At 43.3% G+C, this 13,524-nt stretch overlaps 1 protein-coding gene across 3 annotated transcripts in view; it reads right to left on the reverse strand.

Moving 5' to 3' along the window:
• The window catches only part of ATAD2B (ATPase family AAA domain containing 2B), a 79,155-nt gene extending 66,666 nt beyond the window's left edge, over nt 1-12,489 (reverse strand). For all 3 annotated transcript variants that reach the window (XM_065681738.1, XM_065681739.1, XM_065681737.1), the window contains exon 1: nt 12,066-12,489. In XM_065681738.1, the coding sequence (XP_065537810.1) occupies nt 12,066-12,221 (156 nt within the window). In that variant the 5' untranslated portion in view covers nt 12,222-12,489. The remainder of the gene's footprint in view (nt 1-12,065) is intronic.
• Nucleotides 12,490-13,524: the final 1,035 nt, after the last annotated feature.

Consider the following 13,524-nt stretch of genomic DNA (forward strand, 5'->3'; position numbering starts at 1 on the left):
CACTCACATGCTGAGAGAATGCAGAGAATATGAATTAATAAAATCTTAATCATGTCATAAATTGCCTGAAAGCATACCAAAGCCACAAAGAAAAAGCAAGCATGGAAGAATCAAAAAATGAGCTTACGTAGCGTCGGGTACTACAAAGAGGTAAAACAATATTTAGTGCAATGGTATTGATCTAACAGAAATGAGACCTGCCAAACTCAAACTGTGATCCAGAACAACCAGAACCCATCACAGCTTCTTACAGAAAGCACTTTTACTAGCAGTTACAGTTATAGTAAGTAAATAACTGGAGTTAACAGGATACAATCTGTGGTCTAGACTGGCAAGGCAGTCTTCATTATTTTTGGATTCAAGAGTAAAATAGAATGTGTTAGCTGCACTTTCACTGTTGAGCTAAGATTCAAGAGCATGAGTCTTGCAGAGGTAGTGGGCAAACACTGGAAACACATCTTCACTGAAAAGAGTTGACTGCTGATAGTGGTATAACTAGAGACAAAATCTAAAACGAATACGTATAAAAAGCAATAAAATCAATATAGCTGCACAATTACTTATTTTCTCTACATTGTATGAAAAGGAGAAAGATGGAAAACATGTTTATAACACACACATTCACAAACAAGCTTTAAAAACACTGCTATACAATGCTAACTGTAGTCTCTTTCATTTCCAACCCTGAATTTCAAAATAATAATTTGATATTAATAGAGCTTAATTTATAAGACAGGCAAGTCCTTAAGTTTTGAAAGAACGCAAACTAGAAATAAATTAATAAAACTGACAACTTCTCAATCTATCCTTTTAGGAAAAAAGTGACATCACCAATACAGCCTTTCAGTGTGACTGAAGGACACATACAAAGGGTGGCCTCACTGACAAGGGCTTGCCTTCAGTTGTATTACAGGGATCGTCTAGCTAAAGCATGATAGCTGATTAATTTTAAAGTTAAAATACAAAGATTACTTCTGGCATAGTGAAGGGAAGTTCGTTTCTTCTGGTTTTAGGTTGAACCTCCTGGCCAAGAGAATATCCAAAGAACTCACTACACTGCTGGTCTCAACACTCCAAGATCTACAGTCCAGCAGTCTTGGTAACACAGGACGAGTATGAACCACTTCTATCCCTGTCATCAACAAGTACATAAAGGCAAGTTCATCAAGTTTTTGAGTAAGGGCTGACATTCAAACCACAACCACACCTTGCAATTTCTGAAAAAGACTCCATCTGGTTTGCCACAGGTTCAGCTGTACTAAAACACAGGCATGCAGACATGAATATTTGACTTTTCCACCATGGTCAAACTTGCTCTCCTTGCCATCCACTTTGTGGGTCACACCCTTCTCCTAAGCTTCTGACACACCCAGAAAGTTAGCATGATTGCTCACGCAACTTCACAAGTCAGACATGAGAGTTTCCAATCTAATGTCTTAAACCTCTCAGCATCTATGTTTCTCTCTCTGCTATGACCTCTTCCCTGTCTAAGACATAAAATTAAGACACAATAACATTCCGACTTCAACTGATCCATGCTATTCCTCTGCATTTTTTTAGAAGTACAAACTATTCAAAACAGTTTTTCTTTTTGGCCCACTAAACAAACATGAAACACCCAATATTTACTGTTGTCCCAATAATAACAAACATTTTCAAGAAATGTTTTAGGTACAGGTTTTTAAAAGTCTCTACTTCAAACTTTAGTTTATTAGAATCATAGAATAGATAGGCTTGGAAAGGACCTTAAGATCATCTAGTTCCAATCCCCCTGCCATGAGCTTCTTTGCCTCTGATATTTAAAAGTAACTTTTTCGTCTCCATTTAACTCTCTGAAAAGACAAAAATGACCTGGGACATCTCTCAATCTACTTTTACTAACTTTGGAGAAACTGAATCCAGGTCCTACAGTTACTCCTACCATAATTTAAGATGTATTTTGTGAGTAACAATGCATCTTCTCAGATGCCCAAGAATATTAATAATCTGGATTAATATTTTAAAAGTACATGTGAAAAAAATCCAATCTACCTTTTCCCCTAACATGCAAAGTTTTCTGGAAATAGGCTGTGCATAAAAGGAAATGCAATACATATTTCAGGGATATTCAATGCATTTAAATAAACGTTTTTATCCCAATGGTATAAAAAGATAAAAGTTATCTTTCCAAAACCTGCATTTTATGAAAAAATGTAATTGTGTCCCCAGTGTACCAATTAGTTAAACTGATCACTCATCTTTGCCCTCAGACAACCTTGCCCTCAGTTAACAAATAACTTGTTTTTCTGGTGTTTGAACTATAATGTCATTGAAAACATACCAAAAAAATACACCAAAACCACTTTCTGTCCAGTGACTGTGGATAAACCACTTGCCCCCCTGCAAAGGTAAAAAGTATGTGTTAAAACGTGAACTTCTACAAATTTATCCCATTAAAGATCTACTTTAAGATCTGTTGATGAAAGTTAGGTAAGAGCTAGGTATCCTTCTTAATATATTTTTGGGCTAGGCATAATAAGCAATTAAAAATCAAAAGGCTTCACAATCTCTTTGAGATACTTTTAGTTTTACTCTTATTTGGTTCCAAGTCCTAGTAAGTAGATCAAACAAATTTTCTGCCATGACTGCAATGTTGTCTGACCAGAATCTAATAAATCCCTTCAAATCCTGTTTCTTTTTCTTATGTTCCCCCCTTTGCTATATAGTATCTTCACAAAAAAGAAAAAAAAAAAAAAAAAAAAAGACTAAAACTGTCCTTTCTGCTCATTACATATTTTCAGCAGCTGAAACGCTCCCATCAGCGTGCCCAAACTAAGGACCACACCTTGCCTTACACATCTGCACTATGTCCTAATTTCAGGATGACACATTGCACTACCCACTCCCTCCAGCACCAACACATCCTAACAAGCTCCTTTTCCCTCCCCACCCCACCCCACATTATCCTGGCAAATGCCCTCAGCCCCTCTCTTCCATGGGAGGACTGGCTACCTGCTTGGTGGGAAGAGGTAAGACCTGATACACTTGTCTGGGAGAAGACGGTAACAAGACTCAACTCGAGGTCGTAGGATAATACAGTAGGCTGCATTCATGTCTCTGAAGTATGTACTGCCACATGCTAAATATCTAACTTTGTGTCCTAAAAATCTAGAGTAAGTATACCGCCTGTGCCTTCAAATGACAAGAAGCTGGGGGGGGAAGGGGAGGGAGAAAAATGTATTTCCATTAAAGCACATTAACTACCATACTAATAACTTCAAGTTTCATTAAGGACCTTGTGTGTTAACCTTACTGATAGCTTAAGAAGACCTAAAAGAAAGACTTAAAAGAACCCATCTCCTAGTTCCAGTTCTCTCATTTTCGCTTGCTTGCACGCAGTCATTTATCAGACATTGGCTTTCCACAGGTGTTAAGGAAAAATAACAAGAGTCATGCTTAAGTGCTTGATGATCTTGAATAAACAACTATTAATGCTGTATTTCATTTGGTGATAATGACCGTAAAGAACACCTCAACTGCAGGATGATCGAAATCCTTTTAACATTCAGCTTCTGTGGTATTTTTCAGTACGCAATGCTTATATCAGTAACAGCCATTAAGAATATAAAGAATACCATCATCTAGACTTTTTCAGAAAAAAATAAATTCTTCCCAACTCATCCACGTAAAAGCCCCTAACTTTTTTGCATGAGAAGATATGCTTCATTTTTTCAACAGACGTCCAGTATATTTCCTGGAACTCTCCAATTCTAGAATTACAGGTTATTTAATAAATATGAAAACTTTGGAGGGAAGTTAAAAGTTTACAAGTCAGAAATAGAAACCGCTACCTACAACAGTGTTTAGTGGGAATTTTCACACTTGCAAACATTCCCTCTGTCTTCGACAGAAAAAGACACCCATTCATATCCAGGTTGAGTGCCCTTCAGTGACTTTTGGTCTGACATCCAAAAAACTCTTGCGATCTATAGACTACTTGTGGATTCATGAAGGGAGAATCAGCTGCAGAGAAACCTCTGACAAACTATGACAGAGCTCATAAACAGCAAGCCGAGGTTTGTCCTCAAACCCAGCATTACTGCTCCTCTCCAAGCATTTCCACCACAAGCGTCCCTCTCCCCTCCTTTGTGCCTTCACTAAAACTAAGGTGATATTGTGACCAGGAGGCCGAGGGAGGTGATTCTCACCCTTTGCTCTCATGAGACCCCACACACAGTACTGCATCCAGCTCTGGGGCCCCAGTGCAAGAAGGATGTGGAGCTATTGGAGCAAGTTCAAAGGAGGCCACAAAGATGCTTAGAGAGCTGGAGCACCTCTCATATGGTGACAGACTCAGAGAGTTGGGGTTATTCAGCCTGGAGAAGGCTCCAGGGAGACCTCAGAGCAGTCTCCAGTACCTAAAGGGGCCAACAAGAAACATGCAGAGGTGCTTTTGACATGGGAATGTACTGACAGGAGATGGGGAAACAGATTTAAACTTTAACTGAAAGAGAGAGATTTAGATTAGATATTAGAAAGAAATTCTTCCCTGTGAGGGTGGTGAGGAGCTGAGACAGGTTTTCCAGAGAAGTTGTGGCTGCCCCATCCCTGGCAATGCTCAAGGCCAGGTTGGATAGGGCTTGGAGACACCTGGGAAAATGCTACTACCCATGCAGAGGGTAGGTAGGATGCTATGATCGTGAATTTTCAGCTGATAATCATACAATCACAGAATGGTTTGGGCTGGAAAGGACCTTAAGATCATCTAGTTCCAACCTCCCTGCCATGAGCAGGGACGCCTCACACTACACCATGTCACCCAAGGCTCCATCCACCCCAGCCTTGAACACTGCCAGGGATGGGGCATTTATGTCTTCAGGCAACCTGTTCTAGTTCCTCACCACCCCCACGGTAAAAAACTTCTTCCTTTTATCTAACCTGAACTTCCCCTGCCTAAGTTTAAACCCATTACCCCTTGTGTTATCCCTACAGTCCCTGATGAAGAGTCTCTCTCCAGCATCCTTGTAGGCCCCCTTCAATCAGAGGGAAGGATGGGAGGCAAGGGGAAACAGGAGGATGTGGGGAAGAGGATTAGTTTGAGCCAAACCAGTAACCTGATCCTGATCCAGCTGATCAAATGGCCAGCAAGCATTAGTGTTGGCAAGTCTATTTGTTTTCACAATTAAGGAGTTAACTGCTTGCAGCACACATGAAATCACAAACCTTCAGAAGAGCAAGTCTCCAGAGAAGAGGTCTCTACTCGCTGCATGGGGGTCCACACCTTACTCAGAAGTTTTTTTAGAAATCTACATAACAGAAGTTTTTAAAACCACTGATTTTCCTAATTTATCACTGAAGGAATACTAAAAGCAAGCCATTTTTAGTCAGAACCACATTAACCATTTCCATGTGTTTCTAGATCCTGTTAACTAAGACTTTTAAAGCCAAAATTGTATTTATGTAAACATTCAAGAATAATTACAATTCGGAAGTGGAAAAAATTAAAACAGTCAAGTTTTTTCCCTGCCCTTAGTCCTCAAAAATCCGTCTTGTTTCTGCTGAAAAAAACCCATCCCAAAGAAAGTCTGGAGGACATGGCCTCCTTTCAGTGCTACTATAAACCTAAGTAAAGCTACAGAATGATCTGAATGAAGACAGCATGTAGAAGAACAGAGAGAACCCTTGGAACAGAGATGTCCCTAAAGTTTGGACATGACCAAGTACTCGAGTCAGTAAACTAAGCAAGGACATGTCTGCAGCAAGTGCCACTACAGGAAGGTGGCCTTCTGTGTGAAAGAAAAAAACAAAACGTGGGATTAAAAATGCTTCTGTATCTGCAGCTACAATGCACTTGAAGACAGTATTTCAAAAGAAAAAAAAATTAAAATCGTAATATGAAATCTTACAATTAATGTATTGTGTTTTAAATCACAATAAAAACAACATTCAAGGTCTGAAAGATACATCAGAGAAATAATAAGAATATGGAATAAGAGATTACTGAAGCACAACAACAAATTTTCATGAAAGTAATCTCTTCCACTGTTACAGAAAGAACAGCTTCTACATTTCAGGTTATTTAAATGGCTTGGCTCAACTACTTACCCATTTAAAATGAAACGCTTGACTGGAGGTTGGAGAAGAGCAAAAAGCCCATTCCCACATTATGAAAATGCCCAAACTGAACTACCTGCTCCCAGTGCAACTGGGCATAAACCTTTCCACCAAAGCTTTACATTAGTTTGGTCATTGGCCACAAAATTCAGAACAAGCTACAAAAACTATGAAACATGGACAAGCTTATAAATTCTGTATTTCTGGTACAAGTACTAAAGCTACCTCTTTCATACCTAGTTCAACTTGAGTTGAAGCTACTATAGCATAAACATACTCAACTGTGCCAAATGAAAAAGCTTACAGAAGGTAACACATTCATCTTAAAACTGGTTGAAAAGTGGCCTGTTTTAATAGCTACCAAGCAAGAAGAAATCAGATTTATTCAGGAAAAGAGTCTATGCAAGTATAAATGCAAAACAACAATTTAAAGCAAAATGAATGGTTAAAATAAACCACGAATATTCCAAAGGTAATAAAGACGGTATTTTAAGAGTAAACTCAGAGATGGAAAAATTGTTTAGAAAAAGCAGCAAGGCATGAAGACTACAAAAAAAAAAAAGGATGAAAAAGGCTGAAAAAACTGTCAGCTCCCTTTGCCGTAAGTGGGTTCATGAGTGATACTACCCACACACAATGTAACATATTAACACTAAAACATCTAATGAACAATCAACGACCTTTAAAATGGCCACAGCTACAGTGAAAGCTTCACTGATGCCTACTTGCTGGGTGCTTTGGTTTGAGAAGGGGTTTATAAAGTTTTACAGCAAAATCATTTAAACTATCAATAGATTGGAATGAAAACTTTCCCACACTATATAGCAAAAGCTCAACAATTTAGGGCGGGATATGCAGAACTATACCACATCCGACTGAAACTGCAGGGGGATGGAGGTGATCAGAATGTAATTACCTGAGCTAATTATCTTGCATAACCCCAAGCTGTACACCAGTCTTGCAGAAATTGCCATGAGATCTCTCAGCAATGAGTTCAGCATTCTGCTTTAAGTTTAAACTTAGAGACAGTAGTTGGAGAAGCAGCTTTTATTAATATTACTTTGGGACAAGCCCAGTATTCAGAGGAAGCAATGCAGCACACCAAGTATCAACACCATTTCCTGAGTTTTCTTTGGAGGTCTTACTCACTCACTGGATTAGTCCCTGGATTGCTTCCTTTTAAGGCCCACTAACAGTGTGAGAGCAAAGATAGTCAGCTTCAAACATGATGTGCAAGTGCCTCCCAAACCAAACTGTGCGCACTCTGGAGGTGTCCTGACTTCAGATAGTGGCCCAGACTGATCTGGCAAGATACACAGGAAGAAATTAAACTCAAGACAGCACTCTGGAAACATGGAAGGATGACAAATGCTGACTGTATGGTATTTTGACAGAAACTTGGACATAGATTGCTTCCAACAATTGCTCAATTTCCCACTGTTCGCAGATGTATTAATACCAGGCTACCAAGGAACAGACTGCACGATTCGTTTTAGATCACTGATTTTCTCCTCCTAAGTCCCAAAAGAGCAGCAGACCACTAAACCAGAAAGAACTCGACATTTTATTACGCACTGAAAAAATGAATTTTTGGGGGAATCTTCCTTTATATGAAATTGTTTGGAATAACTTCACAAAGCTCTCTATTTCAGAATGTATTTCAAAGAACTGTAAAAGCATCAGCCTCGGCACCTTTATTGATGTGACTGGAAACGCGAACAGTAAGACAATGCACTTCTCTAAAAACATAGCTATTTGCTTTTATTGCCCCGAAGAGCTTTACATTGGGGGGGGGTGTCAGCAAGTGTAATTTTTCCAGCATGTGGAGGAAACTCTAACTTTTTCTATTGCTTTAATTAAAGCCGGAGAACATCCAGAACACTGTAAGACTCTTTGCAAAGACAACAAAGAAATATGTTAATCTGAATCAGGCTCTCTCATAAAGGAAAATTTAATTTTTAGAAAGCTCTAAGGGGTGCATTGAAATCTAGTATTTTAAAAGAAATAATAATTCTTTTTTAAGTTCATTTTCTGTATTTTCAATAGCTGATCATTAAAGATTTTTTAAGAAGCCTATCAATGAGCTTACATTACAAAAACTGCATTATCACTCAGATATTAGAAAAAAATATTTATTCTTACAGACTGAGAAATTACAGGAAGAGACACTAAAATATACTGAGGAAAGAAACGTTGCTTAGCTTTATACCTTCCCATACTACTGCACTCGATGTCAATCCTCAAGTCCGTGTTTGCTCCTGTTAGCAATTAAGTACAATGGAGAGCTCTAGGTTGCCACCAAGTAAGTTGAACGATGTTGGCAGTACTACTTTTAGCTAGGATCGTGTGTTACAATTATCACAGTGCCCTCAAGGAGCTCTTAAGGCACTGCTAATGCTTTCTTGACTAATTAAATTAAGCTAATCTTGTATACATTTCTAAAATGTCTAATAGGCTGACACAATTTTAAGTGTTTATTTTACAATAAATTCATTAGTTTTCTTGATCAACAATTCTGTGTTTTCAGATGCCTGAGAAAAATCATTTCAATTGCAAATAAGTGTTACCACAATCACAGCTCAATATCTCAAAACAGTAAATCAGTAAATCTAAAGCACAAATTTAATCAGTTATGGTCACAGCATCCTCAATTCTTTCATAGCGTGAATGAAGTCCACTGGATTTGTGAAGTCTCATGTTACAATTCTATGTTTCTGAAAACTTTGGAAGATTTTTAGGCACTTTTCTCATCAGAATGCTTTAACATAAAACCATATCACTTCCCAAGTTTTAATGCTAGAAGGGAAAATATACATATAATTCATCTAAAGATAGAATATAAATGTATGTAAGGATAGCTTCAATTTCCATTAAATAGCGTATAAATCAATCCCGAAAACAAGAAGAAAACATAGTCCAGTTTTTCCTCTCTGTGCACTCCACCATGACATAACTTCAGAGAATAAACTTCCTGGCTCCTTGATCCATTTAGTGAGAGATTTTGCTCATTTTAATCTGGCTTCTGGTTAGTGGACACACATGTACTTATCTCAATCACTGAACGCATGGTCGCCAATCAATAATTCAAAACTGTTTACTTTTCAAAGACTGACATCATTGCTTTCTCAAGATGAGCAAGTAATATAGAGGGAATACAGAGGATACAATAAAGGCATTTAGACAATTATAGCCCGTTTCCACAGAATGTATGTTGCTTCCAGATTCAGATCAAACAAAACTGGACACTATTAATATGTAACTCGACATAATATTGAACGGGAAGACTAGAAACTAGTTCTTGGGAGAGTAGGGATTCAAGCTTGTCCTTGTAAATGGATGCAAAACAAAACAAATCCTATGTATACAGGAAAAGCGGGGAAATAAAAAGGAGAAGGAAGGAAAAGGAAACAGATATAAAACAGGTGGGAAGCAACTCCTAACCCCTCATCTGGTCTAATCAGCATCCTACAGGATGCCATTAGACTGCTAACTGAGTTTCTGCTGCTAATAAGGAACAAATAGATGATCTTTTCAAATACATTCTGAAAGGTAATTACAATCATTGCCACTGAAGAGCATTTCTCTGGGAGTCCGAGTCAGAACCTCTGTGGAAGAAAATGAAGTCACACAGTGCAAATAAGAAGTGTACCATCTCTGCCACAGCTCCAAATTCTAGCTGCCCATTAACCCGATTAACTGCTGATAGTAAGGCTGGTTTCCCGACGTGACACCCAAAAGATTTCAAAAGGACACACTGTTCCACTCAACTTTGAAAAAAGGAAAAAAAAAATACAACTGCATGAAAACGATCCCAGTGCACTTTCTGCACAAAACAGCCTCACTATCTGTCTCCCGACAGTTGCTTCCAAAAGCAAAGGCTTTGTCTTCCTACTGCTATACTTATTCATGTTCAACTCGCTGAAATCCTCCTCTGGCACTACTTCAAGAAGATTCAGGAGCTCAAGAGAAAGACACTGTATCACTGACAAATAGTTACCATCTGGGAAATAAAAACAGCTGTACAAAGACAACTGTAAAATACAGTGGGATACATATATTCTACAAAATTCACTAGGAGAAACAGAAATAAATAAATAAATAGAAACCTCTCCCAGGATAACTTATGCTCACCTTTGGCGCTCACATCTTAAAAATAAAATTGCCTCAAATACATGAGACCTGTTGTGAAATGAAACAAGCCCACTGCCACAGACCAGAACAGACAACTGTAGAAGAAATGCTTTTTTAGAAGCCTGGGCAATATCCTGGGATGCATTTACAGATCTTGTGACAATGTTTTGCACAATCTCCTTTCCTTACACCATGACAATAACAAAATTTAAACATTGTAATGATTTGTAGTATAAAAATACTAGTCATAGATGAAAAATATTTGGCAAGAAGCCTAAGCTGTTGGGTTTTTTCAGCAGCAGTAAACTCCCTGCAAAGTACACCAGTAAGGGTTACACTAAAACTCTGCCTCACAAACCACAAGACCCACGATATGAATAAACAGAAACTGCACACCAGAACAAGCAGAACAGCTTTTTACAGCCATGGTGCTGCATCCCCATGAGTCTAATGAAATTAAACGAGGAAGAAATAGGGGACAAGGAGGAAAAGTACAATGGGGGAAGGGAAGAACTGTGAAGCATGAAAGAGCTGAAAGAGAAGCACAGGAGGCACAGAATACCTAGTCAGGGTTTTTTTTTGGGGGGGGTGGGGTGGGGCTGTGGGGGGGGTCTCTTTTGTTTTGGGGGTTGTTTGGTATTTTTTAGTATTTTAAAACTAAAAGTATGGAGCAGAAGGTTTTGTGACACTTCCAGGTGTCATCCTTCTAATCTGCCTCTGGCTGCTATTACTGTTTTTCTGCTTGTCGAACTTCCTTCTTAAGCAGAGGCTGGGACATGGCCTGTTGGTACATCACTGTCAAATGCTTTGACCCTCAATTTTCACTTCCATATTTACATTGCTTTTAAAATATGTATGCAGATCAGGCAACTACAACCACTAATTTAAATCTTCAAAGCAATACATCAAGTTCTACCAACGGAAAGAAAAAAAAGCCCTGCCTATAATTAAAAAATATAGCTGTTGTCAACAGATCTGTTTAGAGACAACAAAGGGGGGAAAGAAAACCAGGCTCCTGAATCCTTTCTGCCAATTAGAATTTACCAAACGTTAATTTTCCAGATGAGACCGTACTATTCACTTGCCATTAGCCAGTACAAACGAAGCCATTGTAGTAAGTCGGAAATTTTATGTTGGGAAAGCAATCAACGTAAACCTGATGGCAAAATTACTCTCTTCCCGTTTGGGGGACTGGGGTGTCACGAAAAGGGGGGGGACCCTTCTCAGACACCAACTCCGCAGGAAACGAGGTCATTTAAGGGGAAATAAGTACATGTATAGATACAGACATACACGGGAAGGAGGGCTGCGAAGTTGCTGCGGGCGCAGCTCCCAACTTTTGTCTGGCGGCCGGCGCAGAGCCGGGCGCGGCCGCAGGGGGAGCCTCGCGCCGCCGCCGGCCCCCCGCCCGCCGCCGCCGGCCCTGCCCGCCCCAGGCACCGGCACCAGCGGGGCAGCAACTTCGCCCCCCGCGGCCCCTGCCGCCCCCGTACCCTGTCAGTGGCACCGGCCTCTCCCCACCGAGCAGGGAACGCAGTTGGGACGCAGCGGGCGGCTCTCCGCAGCCGGCCCCCCGCGTCCCCGGGCTCCCTGCCGGCTCAACGGTCCAACGGTCTCTCCTCACCCCGGCTCCCCGCCGGCTCCGCCGTCCTTCCTCTTTGCCTCAAGCCGACAGCCGGCTCAACACCTTCCCCCCCCACTCCAGCGCCCGTACCCCAACCCCCCCCCCCCGACAGTAGCGGCGCTGTCCCCAGTGACACCCCGGCGGAGGCCCTCGCTGCTGCCGCTGCCCCCCCGCCGCCGTCTCCCTCCCCGTCCCCCGTGAACCCGCCGGTCCTCACCCGCGCTGCCGCCGTCTCTTCCAGCCCGGCCGCATCTGCCTTGGTGCCCCGTTTGGAGGAGCGGGTGCGGGACGAGATGAAATGGCTGCCGGCTCCGGCCGCAGCGGCCGCCGCTTTGCCCAGGGGGCGCAAAGAGCTCTTCCTGGTGTTCACCATGGCCCCGGGGAGGGGGCACACGGGGGGACGCCGCCGCCGCTGCCGCCGGCGCGGAGGGAGGAGGGAGGGCAGACAGGCGGGGGCTCGGGTAGGGAGGGGAAGGGGAGGGAAAGGGGGAGGGGGAGGAAGATGAAAAGTGCCGCGGGGAAGCCGGCCCGCCGGGCAGAGCCACAGACAGAGCCGCGCCGGCTCCTCCCGTCGCTGCCGCCGCCTCCTCGGCTCAGTCTCGCACTAACTGGCCGCCATTACTGCCCCTTCTCCCTTTCTCTCCTCGGTCCGCAGCGACGCCGCCGGTTGCCGCGAGGGGGCGCTGCGGCGCCGCTGCCGCCGCGCGCAGCAGAGCCGGCCCCCGCTGCGTACGTTCTAGCACGGCACCGGCGCGCTCTATGGGCCTGGCGCTGGCTCCAGGGAGGAGGCTGCGGGCGGCGCGGCGCGCTGGGAGCGCCGCGGCGGTGGGAGTCAGGCGCCGCTGCCCCGCCGGACCTTTCCGCCGCGTCCCCGGCGAGCGCTGCCGGGGTCGCCCCGCGCAACCGGAGAGACGGTGACTGAAGGCTGCGCAGGAGGCGGGGTGGCTTCCAGGGGAGCCGGAGCGGGAGGTGCGGTGTCCTGTCAGGCCGAGGGGAGCGGCGGAGCCCGGGCGGCAGCGGCTGAGGCACTAGCCCCGCGGCAGGGCCCGAGCGGCCTCTGAGGCCTAGGGCCGAAGCTTTTCAGGATCTGCCGAGCCGCCGGGTGGGCCTGGCCCGGCGCTCCCCGCGGGCGATGTAGCCGCCGCCTCCTGAAGGCTGAAGGCGAGGGATGAGGGTGCGCTTAGGTGAGGAGTTCAGGGGCAGGGAAGCAGCGGCCGCGTCGCAGAGGTGAAAGGCGGCACCTTTCGCAGCCGAAAAGGGGGCTCTGCCCCGGGGCTGGGGGCTCAAGCCCGCGGCTCTGCTCGCCCAGGGAGGCTGACTCCAGTCGCTGGCACGACAGCTGGGGCGAACGGACCCTCCATGGACAGGATCTCCCCAATTTTCCATTGAAAACTATTACACAGCCTGGTGAATCTCCCTATTAGGAAATCACCTTGATAGCCAGGCTGTCAGGAATGAGCCCTTGCTTCGCCTGCCGTACAAGTCACCGATCACATCTTCTGTATTTTGCCCAGTAGCCTCAACTTGGATTTGGTGTTCCTTGCTCGGCTGGAAAGCTGATTTTTTTCTCATCTCCCTCTATCACAAATTTAACCCCAATTTACAGGGAAGAAGAGTTGTATGTACTAGAGTACATTGAATGCCTAAATACTGTTCAGACTATTCATGACCCATAA

Source organism: Lathamus discolor, chromosome 5, assembly GCF_037157495.1.
Source record: "Lathamus discolor isolate bLatDis1 chromosome 5, bLatDis1.hap1, whole genome shotgun sequence".
Classification (NCBI taxonomy): Eukaryota; Metazoa; Chordata; class Aves; order Psittaciformes; family Psittacidae; genus Lathamus; species Lathamus discolor.